Raw genomic sequence first — 21,966 nt, 5'->3', positions numbered from 1 at the left:
GACAAAGGAAGGTTCAGACTTGGAGATAGGTTTAACACATTTATTGAACAGTTAACAATTCTCCTACTTGAGTTCGACTCTCCTGCTGATCTTACTATAGTAACTCGATCTAACTAACCAGTCTGCTCTAAGCCATGCGGTGGGTGTGATGCTTCCTGATCTGCCCCTGTCCCTCTGAGTGTCGCCTATGGAAAGAGAAAGCGCGTGTCTGCCCTGTCCTTTTATATGGGTCGCCCCCTTGTGGTTGTGTCACCTCTGGATGTGTCTTGACTGCCCATTGGTCGTGTCCTATCTTACTGCCCTATTGGTTGAATGCCATGATGTCTCTGGTGCTCCCTCTAGTGTTTACTCAGTCCTGGTGTATCTACATTAACCCCTTGTGTATCTACAGCGATGCATACCACCACAATAACGGTGCACAGATTCTTACCCGGGATACGGAACAACGGCAAATAAATGGAGTTGATGTAAAGATCTTTGAAAGAGTTGTTCAAGTGGTCCCATACCCCCATCTCTTCTCTCACAGCCGTTCAAATATTTACCCCGTTAAAGTATAGAGCCAGTCCCTCTTGAAAGTTATTACTGAATTTGCGTAAATCACACTTTCCGGCAGTCTACACTGAGTCCTCCTTTAAAGTTGCGGTTGCATTGAAAAATCACAACTTTATGTGGAACCATTAAATGGATCCTAGATTCCCAAATGAATCAATGTTGAAGCTAGAATTAAGTTCCTTTGGCCGTTTCATGCCCAGAAAAGCCAATGTACAAGTTAAAATACAGGATTAGGATTTAGGATTTTGTTTATTGTCACGTGTACCAAGGTACAGTGAAAAGTATTTTTCTGCGAGCAGCTCAACAGACCATTAAGTACATGAAAAGAAAAGGAAATAAAAGAAAATACATAATAGGGCAACACAAGGTACACAACACAACACCGGCATCGGGTGAAGCATACAGGGTTCAGTGTTAATCAGGTCAGCCCACAAGAGGGTCATTTAGGAGTCTGGTGACAGTGGGGAAGAAGCTGTTTTTGAGTCTGTTCGTGCGTGTTCTCAGACTTTTGTATCTCCTGCCCGATGGAATAAGTTGGAAGAGTGAGTATGATTAGATAGGGTGGACAGTGAGAGCCTTTTTCCTTGGATGGTGATGGCTAGCATGAGGGGACATAGCTTTAAATTGAGGGGAGATAGATATAGGACAGATGTCAGAGGTAGGTTCTTTACTCAGAGAGTAGTAACGGTGTGGAATGCCCTGCCTGCAACAGTAGTGGACTCGCCAACAATAAGGGCATTCAAATGGTCATTGGATAGACATATGGATGATAAGGGAATAGTGTAGATGGGCTTTAGAGGGGTTTCACAGGACGGCGCAACATCGAGGGCTGAAGGGCCTGTACTGCGCTGTAATGTTCTATGTTCTATAGTAAGCTGGGTGGGAGGGGTCTTTGATTATGCTGCCCGCTTTTCCCAGGCAGTGGGAGGTGTAGAGTCAATGGATGGGAGGCAGTTTTTTGTGATGGACTGGGCTGTGTTCACAACCGCCTGTAGTTTCTTGTGATCTTAGGCCGAGCAGTTGCCATACCAGGCTGTGATGCAGCCAGATAGGATGCTTTCTATGGTCCATACATTTGTAGTACTGTGCATTCCTAGCTGAAATAGCTTGCAAAATAAAGTACATCACTAAATATTTAAAAATAGTAATATAACAATGTTTTTAAAATTGCACTCACCTCCAGTGCCATATCAGGCTCCATCTAGTGGCAACGGTTTGCCAAGGTGGGCAGCAGCTGAAGTCCCAGGACTACAAGCATTCACCAACTTCTGCCACTAGATGGAGCCCACGGCTTCAGTGCAAGTTCAGAAGGGAGGCCAGGAGACGGAAAATAAGCAACTGAAGGACAGGTCCCAGGGACTGAGGTATGAACAGAGGCCAGGACGCAAGAGTGGGAGCTAGGAGGTGACAAGGCTGGGAGTCGGCAAGGAGGGGGGGGAGGGAGTCGGCAAGTGGGGGGGAGTCGGCAAGGGGGGGGGGAGTCGGCAAGATGGCAGGGGGAGGAAGAGGGAATGAGGGCAAGGGGGCAATGGCAGAAGCATTGTGGGAGAGATCATGAAAACAAGCAGGCCACAAGAGAGGAAGTCTCTGGCAAATGATGTTAAAAGTGGCAACGTTAAAAACGGATATAATCGGCACTACTCTATTAACAACCTGAAAGTGAAAAAAATGTTAAGTGAGTTGACAGTGAGTGGGACTTCCTGCATTGCAAAATTCATTACATAAAAAAATACTCTTCATTGCCCCCTATGGTAGAAGGAGGGCTGCTGGTTGTGTTTGGGGTGGGGGAGAGGGGAATCTAGGACCAGGAGGCATTGACTTAAAATTAGAGCCAGACTCTTTTGGAGAGTAGTTAGGAGTCATTTCTAACACAAAGAGCGGTAGTAGTTGGGAACTCTGTCCCACAAGTAGCAATCAATGGTCGATCAATTGTTAATTTGGGCAGCACGGTAGCATATGGGCGACCCATGTAGCACAGTGGTTAGCACTGTTGCTGCACAGCGCCAGGGACCCGGGTTCGATTCCCGGCTTGGGTCACTGTCTGTGCAGAGTCTCCCCGTGTCTGCGTGGGTTTCCTCCGGGTGCTCCGGTTTCCTCCCACAAGTCCCGAAATACGTGCTGTTAGATAATGTGGACATTCTGAATTCTCCCTCCGTGTACCCGAACAGGCGCTGAAGTGTGGCGACTAGGGGCTTTTCACAGTAACTTCATTGCAGTGTTAATGTAAGCCTACTTGTGACACTAATAAAGATTATTATAAAAAATAGGCTGAAGGAGCGGAATGGTTTATTCTTGTTGCTATGATATCTGCAGTGTTTTTCTATCTAGTCTTTTGCAATGCAAATGGTTGAAAACCTAGTCTGCCGAAGAACTTGCCACACATCAGAAACTTTTAATCTCTTCCATTTTCTGCAGGTTCAATCCCAACCCCTCTTCCTCTTCTGAAAGTGTTGACTTTTTACTGACCTTCAATTCCTTAGGCATCGGGGGGTCAACTACCTCACTCAGCCTAAACCAGAGAGTCAAACCTAACTCCTTCATGGTCTGTGTTTCATGTACAAGGACGGCTGTACTTCTTGAGTGTGTGTGTGGCCAATGAGTCTTCAGCCTGATGCATTATCAGGAGATCTCAATCACTTTCCTTTAACTAGTCACGCACACAAATTTATCCCAACCTCCCAATGCACCTGGAGTGATAAACTTTATTTAGACGACCACCAATTCACCTGCTAAAATGCATTTGACACGCAGGGTAAATGCCTTTAAGCCTGTAAAACTAATACAGCTGTAAAGAACAAAGCAGTCCTGCAGTGGTGAGATAATAAAAAAATGAAAGTGTGTATATCATGGCAAGACATCTATGGCACAGAAGGAGATCATTGTGTCTGTTCCTGTACCTTGCTGCAGCAATCAAAATAATTCCCACTTTGGTGATCTTCTCCCACAATCATGTAATTTCCTCCGTCTCAAATAATTAGTCACTGAATTAATTCAATAGTCTCTGCCTCAACTATTCTCTGTGGCAAAGCATTCACGACTTTTACAACTGTTGGTCTGAAGAAATTTCTCTCCGCAGTTCCTTAATGATAGTTCCAAATGGACCCCTCTTCACCCACTCCCCAGACCGGGGGAGTTGGATCGATAGTTGTCACAAAACATGCTTTGATTAGCTGACGAGCATTAGTTCTGTGCGTGAACCTTTACCTGTATTTACGGTGATTTTACACACGTAGATTAGATTTCAGGTTGGCACCATGCAAAGTAACACTAACATGATGTTTACGTCGGGGAAGCAACTCACAGGGGTGGTTCCACAATACGGCTGAAGGATCCTGGTGCTGTGGAGGGCGGCTTGTTTATGTTGGGGAGTTGATTCTAAACAGCTGAAACAATGGGATAACCTGCTATTTGAGTCTCTCTTTACGTTCCCCACGAGCTGAGGGTTTTGTGCAGAAGCCAGTGAGCACAAATCTATGTTGATGGTCAACCGAGGCAGCTTGCTTACCAGCTACTGTCGTCAATTCTGATTGGATATTATCCCGGAAGGGTTCATCACATGACATCCCACCTCTGACCATCACACATGCATCTCTCCATCACTGACCACCCGATATACCTATCCTTGAAGCCTACAGCTAATTAGAAAGTTTTGGCTATCTGATTGAATGATGCTCGACTGTTATGCCAAACTTTTGCCCATCTCCAACATTTTCATAACTAATAAGCCAAAGTATTCAAAGAAAATGAAAAAAGGTAACCTTTTTAACACCTTTATAATCTTTCTCCATAGAACCATAGAATAGAACCACAGGGCAGAAGGAGGCCATTCGGCCCATCGAGTCTGCACCGACCCTCTGAAAGAGCACCCGATCAAGGCCTACTCCCCCGCCCTAGCCCCATAACCCCACCTAATCTGTACCTAACCAAGTGTCTTGGAGATTAATTTTTAATTCCCAGAAACTTCAGGACCATAAACGTGGGGCAAACATATCAGAAAAGGATGAACAGGCTGAGGTTTTCTTTCCCTTTTGAAAAGAGAAGCCCGAGGGGTAAGGTTTTAGGAGAGTGGTTTTAGAGAGAATGGGTGCCCCCCCCCCCCCCCCCCCCCCTCCCACTGTTTGGCGGAAGTGGCCATCCCATTGGCTGGGAAGTGGCATCTTCCAGTCCCTCCACTGTCGATGGGCTGCACTGTTCGCAGCCCTCTGACGGGAACACACGGTGGGGGTCGCTGATGGCGAGACTGGAAGATCCCGCAGGCGGGAACGGCTGGAGGATTTCGACCAATATTTCCATTTGTTGGGAAGAGCATAACCCAAGAGGCCACGAATATGAGATAGTCACCAAGGAACGCAACTGGGGACTTCAGGAACAACCTCTTTACCCACATAATGCTGCGAATGTGCAACTCACTACCGATTGGAGTGGTTGAAGCAAATAGTACAGATGCATTTGTGGGGAAGATAGGCAAGTGTATGAGGGACAAAGTATCGGTGGGACAGGCTCGAAGGGCTGAATGGCCTACGTTCCCATAATAGAGGGTTACAATTATAGATTTAGGTGAGCAGACCCCAGTGGAACATAAACCCTGACATGGACTGAGTGGCCTATTTCTGTGCCATAATTCCTGGGTGACCCTGGAGGTTTGGTAATCCTGTCGGCGGTCATAAAAAAAGAACCTGATAATAACACAATTTCTGATCACTTTGATAGCCAGACAGCCAGACAACCCATCTGACTGGTGTAACTTTGATCCTCCATCTATCTTCATATTCTCTTGATGGATTGGATTGAATTTTGTTTATTGTCACGTGTACCGAGGTACAGTGAAAAGTATTGTTCTGTGAGCAGCTCAAACAGATCATGAAAATAAAAGAAAAGAAAAAGAAAATGCATAAAAGGGCAACACAAGGTATGCAATGTAAAATATATACACACTGCTATCGGGTGAAGCATACAGGGGTTACAATTATAGATTTAGGTGAGCAGACCCCAGTGGAACATAAATCCTGACATGGACTGAGTGGCCTATTTCTGTGCCATATTAATGAGGTCAGTCCATAAGAGGGTTGTTTAGGAGTCTGGTAACAGCGGGGATGAAGTTTGTTTGAGTCTGTTCGTGCGTGTTCTCAGACTTGTGTATCTCCTGCCTGATGGAAGAAGTTGGAAGAGTGAGTAAGCCGGGTGGGAGGGGTCTTTGATTATGCTGCCCGCTTTCCACAGGCACCGGGAGGTGTAGGAGTCAATGGATGGGAGGCAGGTTCGTGTGATGCCACAGACAGAGGGTGAGGGGGGGAGGGATGTGGCATTTCTTGGAATTGACGATGAGCATGCACCCAGAGTCCATCATTAGCTACACGGAGTACTATACCAGAGTTGGAATTACTTTGTCAACACAAAGCGATATGAACCAGCATTGTTTTTGTGCATTATGCACATAACCTTTCTTCTCAACTGAGAACAAGGCAAATAAATGAAGGCTGTCCCTTAACCTTCTCCCGTCGGGTCAAAGTGGATGGGCAATGTCCCTCTCTCAGTCCATTTTGGTTACTTTGTGCACATTAAAATATTTTGATGCTTCAGGTTCTTTTTAAGGCACCCACACACTAAATCGTAGCTGGGAAGCTCATTCGGGTGTCCTTCAAAGGGTCTGGTATTATGCAATAAATGTGGCCATTGTCAGCGTCACCCACGTCCCAAGAAAACAAGAAGTTTATCCACATTCCCAGTGAAATCCTACTAAGTGATCTCCAAAATTCTCAAAGCATTTTACGGTGCCATTAAACATCAACATTAAACAGTGTAACAATGAAGGCCGCAACATAATTTGCCAAGTTCTACTTACATTTTCTTGCATGCACTGAACGGTTTAAATGGGAAAGAAAAGGAAATAGTAAGAAAAAAAGAAGCGTGCAGAAAACAATGGTAAATGAAACAAAAAAAGCTGCGCACATTTCACTGCCTGATGCTTTTGGTGCTCAGCCTGGTGTGACAAGACGTCAAGCCAAGAATCATGGCTGGTTTTCTGATTGGCATTCCCATCAAGCCTGTTTCCCAGGGCTGTATTTACCCCATAAACTCCACTGGGAGGCAATGAACATTCAGGTTACATAGCACTCCAAGAAAATAAGCGGGGAAAATATTACCTAAAGTGTCTTAATGCATAAACCGAGGAACCAGAAATTGAATTGATGAAAGCTCCCAATCTCCGAGCCGCAGATTGGGATTGACAAACCGATTGAATTAAGTCATCAATACATGTAAGGAGTTATTCGCCCTTACTCAACACTCAGATAAACCCCTCAACCCTCTCTGTAATGCTCTTAGACAAGCCGATATTCCGTGCAGTACCAATCACCTCACTGCTCACCATAGCACTCTCTGATACCACACCCTTCACTGAAACACTCGCTGATATACCCCGCACCCCTCACTGTAACACTCTGATATACCCCGCACCCCTCACTGTAACACTCTGATATACCCCACACCCCTCACTGCAACACTCTGATATACCCCGCACCGCTCACTGTAACACTCTGATATACCCCACACCCCTCACTGTAACACTCTGATACACCCCACACCCCTCACTGTAACACTCTGATATACCCCACACCCCTCACTGTAACACTCTGTGGTATACCCCACACCCCTCACTGTAACACTCTGATACACCCCACACCCCTCACTGTAACACTCTGATATACCCAACACTCCTCACTGTAACACTCTGATATGCCCCGCACCCCTCAGTGTAACACTCTCTGATACCACACCCCTCACTGTAACACTCTGATATACCCCACACCCCTCACTGTAACACTCTGATATACCCCGCACCCCTCACTGTAACACTCTGATATACCCCACACCCCTCACTGTAACACTCTGATATACCCCACACCCCTCACTGTAACACTCTGATATACCCCACACCCCTCACTGTAACACTCTGATATACCCCACACCCCTCACTGTAACACTCTCTGATATACCCCACACCCCTCACTGTAACACTCTGATATACCCCGCACCCCTCACTGTAACACTCTGATATACCCCACACCCCTCACTGTAACACTGATATACCCCACACCCCTCACTGTAACACTCTGATATACCCCGCACCGCTCACTGTAACACTCTCTGATATACCCCACACCCCTCCCTGTAACACTCTGATATACCCCGCACCGCTCACTGTAACACTCTCTGATATACCCCATACCCCTCACTGTAACACTCTCTGATATTCCCCACACCCCTCACTGTAACACTCTGATATACCCCACACCCCTCACTGTAACACTCTGATATACCCCGCACCCCTCACTGTAACACTCTGATATACCCCACACCCCTCACTGTAACACTGATATACCCCACACCCCTCACTGTAACACTCTGATATACCCCGCACCGCTCACTGTAACACTCTCTGATATACCGCACACCCCTCACTGTAACACTCTGATATACCCCGCACCCCTCACTGTAACACTCTGATATGCCCCGCACCCCTCAGTGTAACACTCTCTGATACCACACCCCTCACTGTAACACTCTGATATACCCCGCACCGCTCACTGTAACACTCTCTGATATACCGCACACCCCTCACTGTAACACTCTGATATACCCCGCACCCCTCACTGTAACACTCTCTGATATACCCCACACCCCTCACTGTAACACTCTGATATACCCCGCACCCCTCACTGTAACACTCTGATATGCCCCGCACCCCTCACTGTAACACTCTCTGATACCACACCCCTCACTGTAACACTCTGATTTACCCCGCACCCCTCACTGTAACACTCTCTGATACCACACCCCTCACTGTAACACTCTCTGATATACCCCACACCCCTCACTGTAACACTCTGATATACCCCGCACCCCTCACTGTAACACTCTCTGATACCACACCCCTCACTGTAACACTCTTTGATGTACCTCACATCCCTCACTGTAACACTCTGATATACCTCACATCCCTCACTGTAACACTCTGTGATATCCCACACCCCTCACTGTAACACTCTCTGATATACCCCACCCCCCTCACTGTAACACTCTCTGATATACCCCACACCCCTCACTGCAACACTCTCTGATATACCCCACACCCCTCACTGTAACACTCTCTGATATACCCCACGCCCTTTACTGTAACACGCGGATATATCCCAAACCACTCACTCAAACACTCTGATATACCCCACACCCTAACTGTAAACTCTATATATCCACACCCCTCAGTGTAGCACTCTGATATACCTCACACCCCTCACTGTAACACTCTCTGATATACCTCACACCCCTCACTGTAACACTCTGATATACCTCACATCCCTCACTGTAACACTCTGTGATATCCCACACCCCTCAGTGTAACACTCTCTGATATACCCCACACCCCTCACTGTAACACTCTCTGATATACACCACACCCCTCACTGTAACACTTCAATACACCCCAAACCCTTCACTGTAACACTTTGATGTACCCCACACCCCTCACTATAACATTCTGTGATATACCCCACACCCCTCACTGCAACACTCTGATACACCCCACACCCCTCACTGTAACACTCTGATATACCCCACACCCCTCACTGTAACACTCTGCTAGGCCCTACACCCCTCACTGCAACACTCTGTGATATACCCACACCCCTCACTGTAACACTCTGATATACCCCACACCCCTCACTGTAACACTCTGATATACCCCACACCCCTTACTGTAACACTCTGTGATATACCCCACACCCCTCACTGTAACACTCTCTGATATACCCCACACCCCTCCCTGTAACACTCTCTGATATACCCCACACCCCTCACTGTAACACTCTGCTAGGCCCTACACCCCTCACTGCAACACTCTGTGATATACCCACACCCCTCACTGTAACACTCTGATATACCCCACACCCCTCACTGTAACACTCTGATATACCCCACACCCCTTACTGTAACACTCTGTGATATACCCCACACCCCTCACTGTAACACTCTCTGATATACCCCACACCCCTCCCTGTAACACTCTCTGATATACCCCACACCCTTCACTGTAACACTCTCTGATATACCCCACACCCCTCACTGTAACACTCTCTGATATACTCCACACCCCTCACTGTAACATTCTCTGATATACCCCACACCCCTCACTGTAACACTCTGTGATATACCCCACACCCCTCACTGTAACACTCTGTGATATACTCCACACTGTATCAATCTCAGATATACCTGACACCCTCCTTACTGTTGCCAAAAGAACCTACTTTCCTCATATGTAGACATGTATCACAAGTATCTGATGATTTGACTGGTATGTATTCCAAAGCAAAAACGATAAAGTTGGCTGACGGGACTTACTTGGTATTTTGCTCAGCTCATTCATGAATTTGTTCTTCATGTGCGAGAACACATCGTGTTTGCTCGGTGTCTCTGTGACATTGTGGCCCGGCTCTGGCTCCAGCGTCGTCACAGTAGGCTCCATCGCCGCTTCCCTTCGTGCTGCGTTCATTCTTCAGCCCTGAACCGGACAGATGAGGGTAGATCCTGCAGGTGTTGGAATGAGGTGGGTTATTTGAACAGCAAGAGATAAAAGAAAGGCTTTTTCAGAAATACACTGACATGTCCCACAAGCGAAGACCTAAAATGGCATGGAGCCAAGAAATGACCAAGCAGGAAAAATAACGAACATCCCCAAAATAACAACCATCCTTTGTGGAAACAATTCTTTTCTGGGCTCACTTTAATTCTTTGTGTTGTACTCTTAAATTTGAACCGTTTTGTTACTGTCCCATTGACCATGGGACATGTTATCCTATCATTAAATACTACAGCACAGGAGGAGATTTTTTGATCCAATAGGTCTGTGCTGGCTATTCCAAAGAATAATCCAGTTAATCCCACTTCCTGGCTCTTTCTCCACATCCCTGCATTTGTTGTTGTTGTTATCTTTAAGACCATAAGGCCAAAATACATAGGAGCAGAATTAGGCCACTCGGCCCATCGAGTCTGCTTCGCCATTCAATCATGGCTGATATTATTCTCACCCCCATTCTCCTGCCTTCTCCCCATAACCCCTGATCCCCTTATTGATCAAGAACCTATCTATCTCTGTCTGAAAGACACTCAGTGATTTGGCCTCCACAGCCTTCTGCGGCAAAGAGTTTCACAGATTCACCACCCTCTGGCTGAAGAAATTCCTCCTCATCTGTTTTAAAGTATCGTCCCTTTAGTCTGAGATGGTGTGCTCTGGTTCTAGTTTTTCCAACAAGTGGAAACATCCTCTCCACGTCCACGCTCTCCAGGCCTCGCAGTATCTTGTAAGTTTCAATAATATCCCCCCTCATCCTTCTAAATTCCAACGAGTACAGAGCCAGAGTCCTCAACCGTTCCTCATACGACAAATTCTTCATTCCAGAGATCATTCTTGTGAACCTCCTCTAGACCCTTTCCAAGGCCAGCACATCCTTCCTTAGATACGGGGCCAAAACTGTTCACTTTAATAATCTTTATTAGTGGCACAAGTAGGATTACATTAACACTGCCATGAAGTTACTGTGAAAATTCCCTAGTTGCCACACTCCGGCGCCTGTTCGGGTACACTGAGGGAGAATTCAGAATGTCTAATTCACCTAACAAGCACGTCTTTCGGGACTTGTGGGAGGAAACCAGAGCACCCGTAGAAACCCACGCAGACACGGGGAGAATGTATAAGCTCCACACGAGCTTCCTTCTGTGCTGATATGCATCACTGTAAATACACAAGCAGTTAATGTAAATACACTCCGACTAAGTAAACACTAGAGGGAGCACCAGAGACATCATGACATGCAGACAGACAGCTAATGAACACATAGAATAGGACACGGCCAATGGGCAGTCAAGACACCCAGAGGTGACACTACCCCCAAGGGGGCATTACACAACCCATATAAAAGGACAGGGCACACATGCTCTGTCTCTTTCCACAGGCGACACTTAGAGAGTAGGACAGGGACAGATCAGAAGCATCACACCCACCACGTGGCTTAGAGCAGACTGGTTAGTTAGACTGAGTTACTATAACAAGATTAGCAGGAGAGTCGAACTCATAGAGAACTGTGCGAATGGTTCAATAAATCACATTGAACTGACTTCAAAGTCTGGAGTATCCTTTGGTCAAAGCTGCATCGAGTTGCAGCCTGTGTTATCCCAGAGTACATAATACAACACCGTCCATCCTTCTTTCTCTCAGCCTATTAACATGCCCTTCAGTTGCCCCACCATGTGCTTGTTTAGCTTTCCCTTGAATCTATCAGTACTATGCAGGGGGCAACCAGGGGTGCTTGGAGGCTGAGCTGCTTTGATCACTTTAGTGGTCACAGAGGGGAGGGTGTGTGGGGGGGAGCAGTTTAGCTCACTTGGCTAGACAGCTGTGTCATGATGCAGAGCAAGGCCATCAGCGCAGGTTCAATTCCCGTACTGGCTGAGGTTATTCATGAACATTTAATTTGAAGCCCCGCCTTCTCAACCTTGCCCCTCGCCTGAGGTGTGGTGACCCTCAGGTTAAATCACCACCAGTCAGCTCTCCCCCCTCAAAAGGGGAAAGCAGCCTGTGGTCAACTGGGACTATGGCGACTTTACCATTAGCTGGTCACAGCGAAGTCGGGTAAGAGAGTTTAATGTAAAAGGTTCATTGCCAAAGGGTACAAAGAACAAAGAAAATCACAACAGGCCCTTCAACCCACCAAGCATGCACCGACCATGCTGCCCGCTAATGTAAAACTCCCTACCCTTCCGTGGTCCATATCCCTCTATTCCCATTCTGTTCATGTATTTGTCAAGACGCCTCTTGAAAGTCACTGGCGTATCTGCTTCCACCACCTCCCCCGGCAGCGAGTTCCAGGCTCCCACCACCCTCTGTGTAAAAATACCTGCCTCGTACATCTCTTTTAAACCTTGCCCCTTGTACCTTAAACCTATGCCCTCTCGTAATTGACCCTTCCGCCCTGGAAAAAAGCTGACTATCCACTCTGTCTATGCTCCTCATAATGTTGTGGACTTCTATCAGGTCGCCCCTCAATCTCCGTCGTTCCAGTGAGAACAAACCGAGTTTTTCCAACCTCCCCTCATAGCTAATGCCCTCCATACCAGGCAACATCCTGGTAAACCACTTCTGTACCCTCTCCAAAGCCGCCACATCCTTCTGGTAGTGTGGCGATGAGGATTGAATACTACTCCAAGTGTGGCCTAAATAAGGTTGTATGAGCACAGTTTAAGTCCCAGCCTAGCCCCTACCTGGGCTGGCTTTTATGCCCCAAGTCAAATATCCCGCTGATGGGTCTCTCCCCCTCCCATCCCCCCACTTTCCCCACCCCCACCCCACCTTTGCGGGGGAACTCATACTCCTTGTGTCGGATTCTCCGACACCCCGCCGGGTCGGAAAATCGCCAGGGGCCGGCGTCAATCCTGCCCCCGCCATGTCCCGAAGTCTCCGGCACCAGAGATTCAGCGGGGGCGCGAATCGCACCGCGCCAGTTGGCGGACCACCCGCGGTGAATCTCCAGCCCACGATGGGCTGAAGTCCCGCCGCTGTCATGCCTCCCGCCCGTGTGGATCATACCACCTACCTTACCGGCGGGACCAGGCGGCGCGGGCGGGCTCCGGGGTCCTGGGGGGGAGGGCGCGGGGCGATCTGGCCCCAGGGGGTGCCCCCACGGTGGCCTGGCCCGCGATCGGGGCCCACCGATCGGCTGGCGGGTCTGTGCCATGGGGGCACTCTTTTCCTTCCGCCTTCGCCATAGTCTTCACCGTGGCGGAGGCGGAAGTGACCCCCTCCCCTGCGCATGCGCGGGGATGATGTCAGCAGCCGCTGGCGCTCTGGCGCATGTGCGGACTTCTGCCGGCCGGCAAAGTCCGTTCGGCCCAGGCTGGCATGGCGCCAAAGGCCGTTCCCGCCAGCCGGCGGGGCACCAACCACTCCGGCGTGGGCCTAGTCCCTCAATGTTAGGACTTGGCCCCTAAAGGTGCTGAGACCTCCGCACCTTTGGGGCGGCCCGACGCCGGAGTGATTCACGCCGGGACCCCCCGCCCCGCCGGGTAGAGGAGAATCCCGGCCCTTGAGTCTGGTGGGGAGATTAATTGGTATGGCCCCGCGGATTTCGTGGGGGTTATAACAATCAAATTAAATGTACCAATCTTCTATTGAACTGAAGCAAATTCGGGTAAATTTTAGTTGAGCAGAGTTCTTGATGCGGGGATTAGTGTTTGCTGTTGTATTGTTGCTGTTGTGTGGTTTCTACATGTCATTGAAGTGCCTATCTAAGTGACGTTGAGAGCATTGTTGCAATATTTAGATACTTGGAAGCGGCAACATTGTTTCGGTGAGCAGAGAGACAGGGAAACAGTTGCTTCAATGTTTGATTCAATTAACCTTTTGAATCTATGGCAAGTTTCGAGTGATTGTGGATGTTGAAGGCCCCAGGGAGGAAGAACAATACAGAAACTGCAGCCAGGGTCTATTGTGAAAAACATTAATCAGAGCAAAGATATTAGTGGAAATCCAAATCTGCCTCGCCTTTTCAGTAAGGATGGCTTGGGACAATTCAAACAAATACAAATGAACATGCAAAACCATTGCGTCAAAGTGAACTTACTTAAAACATAACCATATTTTATGCCCGGGTTTTAGTTCACTGAACATCTTCACCCATGGATTTACGAGGAACAGTTTAAAGGGGGGGGGGGGGGGTGGATTCTAATCAGTAATAGGACAATTTGGAACTGGTGTTAGGAAGTTATGTTTCCACGGCACTCAGGGCAAAGGAGATCAAAGGATTTGGGGGGAAGGCGGAATTAGGCTATTGAGTTGGGTGATCAGCTATGATCATAATGAATGGTGGAACAGGTTCGATGGGCTGAATGGCCTCCTCCTGCTCCTATTTTTTATGTTTCTAAGTTCTCTTAACATATGGAGAGTGGTGAACACATGGATAGGCCTCAGAGTAGACCTCAAAAGCTCTAGAATAATTCAAGAAATGGTTGGGTGCTGAAATAAGAAGCGGAGTCTACCAGTCACATTGTGCCCGTGCAGCCTGGCACGGCGCAACGTGACCCGTAGATGCCGGGATTTCCCACTTCTACCCCAGCTCGCCACACCTTGGGAGAACTAACGCAATCTCGCGGGACGGTGCGATGTGAACCTTGCCCATTGTGGGACCACCTTATGGTGAGTTGGTGCTTGGAGGGGGGGGGTCTGGGGCTTCGCCAGCAGCGCTCCCACACCCCCGGGTTTGCCGATGGTGTGGGGTGGCCACAAGGGGAAATCCCATTGGCCGGCCGCAGGAACGGAGAATCCCGCTGCCGGTGGGGGGGGGGGGGGGGGGGGCGCTGCCGTGCCGGTAAACACAGCTGTCGGGACTGGGAATCCCGCCTCAAGATTATCAAAGCAATAAACTGAATTTCAAGAAAAGGTTTTATGGAAAGGAACAATTTCTGAATAAATGTGAAGCAATGCCACACCAATAAACTTGAGTTAAAAAGAGTAAACAATAAAAATGACCAGAATATTGGAGGGTCACACACACACACCACACACCCACCCACTCAGTCACTCACTCACACACACACACACATACAAACGCCCACTCACTCACCCCCCACACACTCAACTGCACACCCACACACTGTCAGTCACTCCTACATACAGCCACACGCACACATATCTATTCACTCACACCCCCACCCACTCACCCCCCCCCACATACACCCACTCACCCATCCCAACCCACATACACCCACTCACTCACCCCAACCCACCCACTCACTCATACACCTACACCCCCCACCCCACACACACACTCAACCACTCACTCCCAATCAGAGACTCTCTCCCTCATTGGCTGCTGATACATCACTGGCCAGTCTGTCGGTAGCACACACAGGACAGAAACAACCTCTGATTGGAGGAGCAGCTCCAAGCAGAATCTTGCACTGAAATTCAGCCGGTTGACAGTAATTCTGAAAACTACCTGCGGGGGTCCACACAGGGGCTTCGCAGGCCACATCCAGCCCGCAGGCCGTACCTTGGACAAGCATAGAAATAAAAATGAAAATCGCTTATTGTCACGAGTAGGCTTCAATGAAGTTACTGTGAAAAGCCCCTAGTCGCCACATTCCAGCGCCTGTTCGGGGAGGCTGGTACGGGAATCGAACCGTGCTGCTGGCCTGCTTGGTCTGCTTTAAAAGCCAGCGATTTAGCCTGGTGAGCTAAACCAGCCCCTTAGAACATAGAACATAGAACATTACTGCACAGAACAGGCCCTTCGGCCCTCGATGTTGTGCCGAGCAATGATCACCCTACTCAAACCCACTTATCCACCTTATACCCGTAACCCAATAACCCTTAACCTTACTTTTTAGGACACTACGGGCAATTTAGCATAGCCAATCCACCTAACCCGCACATCTTTGGATTGTGGGTGGAAACCGGAGCACCCGGAGGAAACCCACGCACACACGGGGAGGACGTGCAGACTCTGCACAGACAGTGACCCAGCCGGGAATCGAACCTGGGACCCTGGAGCTGTGAAGCATTTATGCTAACCACCATGCTACCGTGCTGCCCCTTCTGAAGCCTAGGTCTATCCCATCTGCCTCTGCCTTATGAACATGATTTCAGTTCTTTAAATCTTAACTCTTACCAACTTTTACAGATGCATCATTGAAAGTATCATATCTGTCTGCATCACAGCCTGGTATGGCAACTGCTCGGCCCAAGACCGCAAGAAACTTCAGAGAGTCGTGAACACAGCCCAGTCCATCACACAAACCCGCCTCCAATCCATTGACTATCTACACCTCCCGCTGCCTGGGGAAAGCGAGCAGCATAATCAAAGATCCCTCCCACCCAGCTTATTCATTCTTCCAACTTCTTCCACCGGGCAGGAGATACAAAAATCTGAGAACACGCACCAACAGACTCAAAAACAGCTTCTTCCCCGCTGTTACCAGACTCCTAAACGACCCTCTTATGGACTGACCTGATTAACACTCCACCCCTGTATGCTTCACCCGATGTCGGTGTTGTATAGTTACATTGTGTACCTCGTTTTGCCCTATTATGTATTTTCTTTTATTTCCTTTTCTTTTCATGTACTTAATGATCTGTTGAGCTGCTCGCAGAAAAAAACTTTTCACTCTACCTCGGTACACGTGACAATACACACAAATCCAAATCCAAATGAAGGAGGAATTAACCACGTGAATAGTGATAGGTATTTGGAGTATAACCAATGCAAAAGAACCAGAAAATAGGACTGCATCCAATCTGTCCAGTCCTGTCAGAGTTTTAGACGTTTCAATGAGATCCCCTCAGTGAACACTGGCTTAGTCTATCCAATCTCTCCTCGTACAACATCCCAGGAATCAATCTGGTGAACCTTCGCTGAGCTCACTTTGTGGCAAGTATATCCTTTCTTAGGTAAGGAGATCAAACCTGCACACAATTCCTCAGGTCTGGCCTCACTAAGGCCCTGTACAGTGTCATGTGAGAGTATTTAAGAAATGGGTGTTTATAAAATAGCTGTAGTGGATGTACCTTTAAGAAATGGGTGTTTATTAGTGATGTCAGAGTGTGGGTGGAGCTAGTTTTTACTTTTGCTTTGGGCTGTCTGCTACAGGGTGTGTTTTAGTTTCATTTTGAGAGCTGGATAGCTGCTGGCATAGCAAGAAGGTGTATTAGTCTCTCTCTCTGCAATCTAAAGTCTGTCTCCAAATCCGTTATTAAAACTAATACCTGTATCTGTCGAGAAGTTAAACCTGATGTCTTTCTGTGAAAAGGTTTTTTTTTGTCTTGTGGATGTTCAAAGGAAAGATTAAGAGTTACTTATAGAGTACTGTATTCTTTGGGTGATTTATTGGTGTTCATAGTTGTTAAGATGTTTACTGTGGGTTTATAAAGTGTTAACTGGTTTCATAAATAAACATTGTTTTAATTTAAAAGTACTGTAGATCTCTGTTGCATCACATCTGCAATTCTCCATAACCACAATCTATTAAAAGTTGTGGGTCAGGTGAACTCCATGATACACTTTGGGGTTCTCTAAACCCTGGCCCATAACAACAGCTGCGGTAGGATATCCTTGCTCCTGTATTCAAATCTTTTTGCAATGAAAGCCAACATACCATTTGCCTTCCTAACTGCTTGCTGAGCCAGCTTGCTTGCTTTCAATGACTGGTGTACAAGGACACCCAGGTCCCTTTGTATGTCAACATTTCCTATCCTATCACCATTTAAATAATACTCTGCCATTCTGTTTTTTCCATTAAAGTGGATAACCTCTCACTTGTTCATGTTATACTGCATCTGCCATGTATTTGCCCACTCACTCAACTCTTCTAAATCATCTTGAAGCCTCTTTACATCCTCCTCACTGCTCACAATTCCACCAAGTTTCATGTCATCAGCAAAATTGGAAATATTACATTTGGTTCCCTCATTCAAACCACTGATATATATTGTAACTAGCCAGGGCTCAAGCACTGATCCCTACAGCATCCCACTAGTCACCGCCTGCCACTCAAAAAAATACCCATATATTCCTATTCTTAGTTCTCTGTCGGCTAACCAATTCTCAATCCATGCCAATATATTAGCCCCTGTCCCATGTGCTTTACTTTTACACACTTGACTCTTATGTGGGACTTTATCATAAGCTTTTTGAAAATCCAAATATATCACATCCACTGGTTCTCCCTTATCTGTTCTACTAGTTAAGTCCTCAAAATATTCCAGTAGGTTTGCCAAACAGCGGGCGTGATTCTCCCATGCCGCACCATATGGGAGAATCGCCATTCCCGCCATTTATTCCCATGCGCCGGTCCGACGCCGGCAGGCGATTCTCCGAGGAACGGTGAAATGGCGCCATTTGCACTGGCACATTTGGCGCAGACCGGTCGTGGGCCACTGTCCGCGGCCGGGCCGCCGATTCTCCAGCCTTGATGGGCCGAGCGGCCGCGCGGAAACGGCAGAGTCCCGCCGGCGCCGTTCACACCTCCTCGCAGCCTGCGGGAACTCTGTTCATAGGGTCGGGGGGCGGCCTGTGGGGGGGGGGGGGAAGCACTCCTTCACCGGGGGGGGGGGGGCCTACGATGGAGTCTGGTCCGCGATCGGGGCCCACGGCTCCAGCCCCGGCCCTATTTTATTACACGGCCGGCCCCTGAATCCCCATGCCATGTTGCGTCGGGGCCAGCGCGCTGAAGAAGTCCCCCCCCACGCATGCGCGTGTTGGCGCGGCTCAACTGCGCATGCGTGGGTTGCCGCGACGCCTTTGTGGCGCCCGGAAGGGAGGCTGCAGCGGTGTGAACCACTCCACAGCCGTGCTGGCCCATTTTGCGCCATCGTGAGAATCACGCCCATGACTTCTAACTTGGAAAGAATGCATCTGTTCCTTAAATATCAGCCATTGTCTGTCCACTGTCAGGCTTTTTAATGAAGTTCCCCAATCTATTGTAGTGAACTCCAATCTCATACCTTTGTAGTTCTGTTTGTTTAGATATAGAACCCTAATTTCTGATTGGACCACATCGCTTTCCATCCTAATGAATTATTGTATCATGTAATGGTCTCTTTTCCATATAGGACCTCCGTGGAACAACACGATTATTAATTAGTCCCTTCTAATTGTACAATACGAAATCAAGGACAGCGTGTTCCTTCGTTGATCCCCTCGACGTTCTGGTCTCAGAAACCACCTCGTACACACTCCAGGAAATCATTTGCAACAGTATTATTGCTCATCTGCCTTGCCTAGTGAATATGTAGATTAACGTCACCCATGATTACTGTAGCACCCTTGTCATATTCCCAATATAATGCCGTCCCCCACCATACCACTGCTGTTTGGAGGCCTATTGGCAACACCCACTTATGTTTTCCACTCTTTGTTACTTCTTAGCTTCACCCAGAGGTGAACGTACAATTAAACAACTAGTGCTGTAATATGGGGCCCTGACCAACGGGGTGGCCACATACTGAGTAGAGCACCAATCAGAGCCTGGTAGCCCTGAATTCTGATAGGTTCAAGAATAAGCCTATCAGCTGGCAATATGCACAACATCGGGTTCTGATTGGAGGACTCCCCTTTAGAGCGGGAAAGCAGTTTGCTGGACGTTGAGTTGTGGTGGAGGCTTAGAGTAGTTCAGACAGGTCTCCTGAATTGGTGCGAGGCCTTTCATTGAGTGGAGCAGCAGCCTGAATTCTGACATTCGGCTCAGTGGGCAGCCTGGGGCAAAAGTCTCATTCTGGGCATTCAGAGGGTCAGTACAGACTCGAAGGGCTAAATGGCCTCCTTCTGCACTGTAGGCATTCCACGAACGTCTGTGCAAAGTGAGGTTGCCGACCTAACTTCGGATTGCAAACCTGCAAAGCCATCAGCGTGGCGAGGAGAGGGCACTGGGCAACGGCCATCGAGGGTAGCAGCAGGCAACCCGCAATCTCCAGGCCAGGGCATGAGGAGGGCAGGCGAGCCACCCAACCAAAGAACAGAGGCCACACCAGATACAGCCAGCACCTGGCAGCAGCTGGCCAGGAACACACGCCGTCGCCGAGGCTCAAGGTCCAGCTACCTGAGCGAGAGCCGAGAGGTGAGCAGTCGGGAGATGCGGTGCGGAGAACAGGTAAGCGTTGGCATCATGGTTTTCAGGGAGCAGAGGCCGACTCGACCAGAGGCCAGGGCTGAGAGTGAGAGGGCAACCGACTGCACATTGGAATATCGACTTGGAATTCAGTTATTCTTAATTCAACACAAGGTCCAGTTGCTGCTGTCCGCAAAGAAACAGCGCCGTCCATGGTGTGATCCAATTCTATGGATTCTCCTATTTGGGCTTCTGCAGGGGCATTCTACTGTGATTTCCAATTCTGAGTCAAGGCGTGATGATTTCTCAGAGGAGTCGATCTGCACTTCCACCTGCTGGGGATTAACTACTCCAGGCTTTTGTGAAGCAACTATGCTAACCACCATGCACCCCCTCCCACTTTTTAAGGAAACCAGGCCATCTCTACAGTCATGCTGACAACAGGTAGGCTTGGATTTTAATTTATCAATTGCAGTACAGGCTTGTTGTTGTCATAAGTTAAAGAGCAATACAGCAATTAAGCAGGGATTTGGGTATTTTGTGCCTAACACCGTGTCAGCTGAGGGTGGGCGGGGCCAGGAAGGCATTGATGTGATTGGGGCGGGGCTTGACATCATTGGGGGTGGGCTTCCAAGTCACCAGGGGGCAGGGCAGGGCGTGATGCAGGGGCCCCGCAAAGAGGGAGAGCGCAAGGCTCCTAATAATAATAATAATCTTTTATTGTCGCACGTATGAAGTTACTGTGAAAAGCCCCTAGTCGCCACATTCCGGCGCCTGTTCAGGTAAACTGGTACAGGCCTTGCTCTGCATCACAAACCAGCTATCTAGCCCACTGAGCTAAACCAGCCTAAGGTGCAAGTCCGTCTCTGGCTCCACCCAGCCTGATTCTACACCTACATTCTCTGTGCCAACATCCTCTTTCACTATTGCACTAATTTCATCCTTTTCGCACAAAGCCACCCCACCTCCTTTCCCTTTCTTGCCCGTCCTTCCGAAATATCGGATACCCTTGCACATTTTACAAGTCAGTACTCCTGGCGCGAGCTGGAGCTCATGTTTGGACGTGAGCACTGAGACGATCGCAGCCAATGCAATTTCCCATCCATAAAATTAATGAACTAATCTTCTCGAAACCAGGAGTTGTTAGCATTTGGAAGAGTCGATTGCCTAATGCAGTTAAACACTGACTCAATTTAAGCTTTCAACGGGAATTGGATCAGGTCTCGACTCGGTGAAGTGTGGAAATCGTTTCAGGAAATAATAGATCTGTTTCTAAATTAGGATCTGGAGGACGGGATAGATTTTCTCATGCCCATAAGGTGCGTTGTTTTTTTAAAAATGTAAATGTCACAGCAGATCCAAGTTAACTTATGAATTTTTAAGTAAGGCAGCAGCGATTGCATTTCAAAAGACAATTTGTTGGCTGCGAGCTTTGATTGCAGTGACGATGTGTAAAGGATCATAGAATTTTTATAGAATTTTTACAGTGCAGAAGGAGGCCATTCGGCCCATCGAGTCTGCACCGTCTCTTGGAAAGAGCACCCTACCCAAGGTCAACACCTCCACCCTATCCCCATAACCCAGTAACCCCACCCAACACTAAGGGCAATTTTGGACACTAAGGGCAATTTATCATGACCAATCCACCCAACCTGAACATCTTTGGACTGTGGGAGGAAACCGGAACACCCGGAGGAAACCCACGCAGACACGGGGAGAACGTGCAGACTCCGCACAGACAGTGACCCAAGCCGGAATCGA

The 21,966-nt window shown here is 48.2% G+C and overlaps 1 protein-coding gene across 2 annotated transcripts in view; it reads right to left on the bottom strand.

Moving 5' to 3' along the window:
- The window catches only part of LOC119956335 (synaptotagmin-1-like), a 135,492-nt gene that overhangs the window by 41,488 nt on the left and 72,038 nt on the right, over window positions 1-21,966 (bottom strand). The window contains exons 2-3 of one of the 2 annotated variants that reach the window (XM_038783479.1): window positions 9,952-10,137; window positions 6,395-6,409 (exon numbers count right to left, since the gene is read on the bottom strand). In XM_038783479.1, the coding sequence (XP_038639407.1) occupies window positions 6,395-6,409; window positions 9,952-10,102 (166 nt within the window). In that variant the 5' untranslated portion in view covers window positions 10,103-10,137. The remainder of the gene's footprint in view (window positions 1-6,394; window positions 6,410-9,951; window positions 10,138-21,966) is intronic. The other variant, XM_038783480.1, reaches the window with a different exon arrangement.

The sequence above is a fragment of the Scyliorhinus canicula genome, chromosome 23 (assembly GCF_902713615.1).
Source record: "Scyliorhinus canicula chromosome 23, sScyCan1.1, whole genome shotgun sequence".
Classification (NCBI taxonomy): Eukaryota; Metazoa; Chordata; class Chondrichthyes; order Carcharhiniformes; family Scyliorhinidae; genus Scyliorhinus; species Scyliorhinus canicula.
The sequence above is the reverse complement of the archived record's forward strand: the minus strand, read 5'-3'. Positions and strand labels throughout refer to the sequence as shown.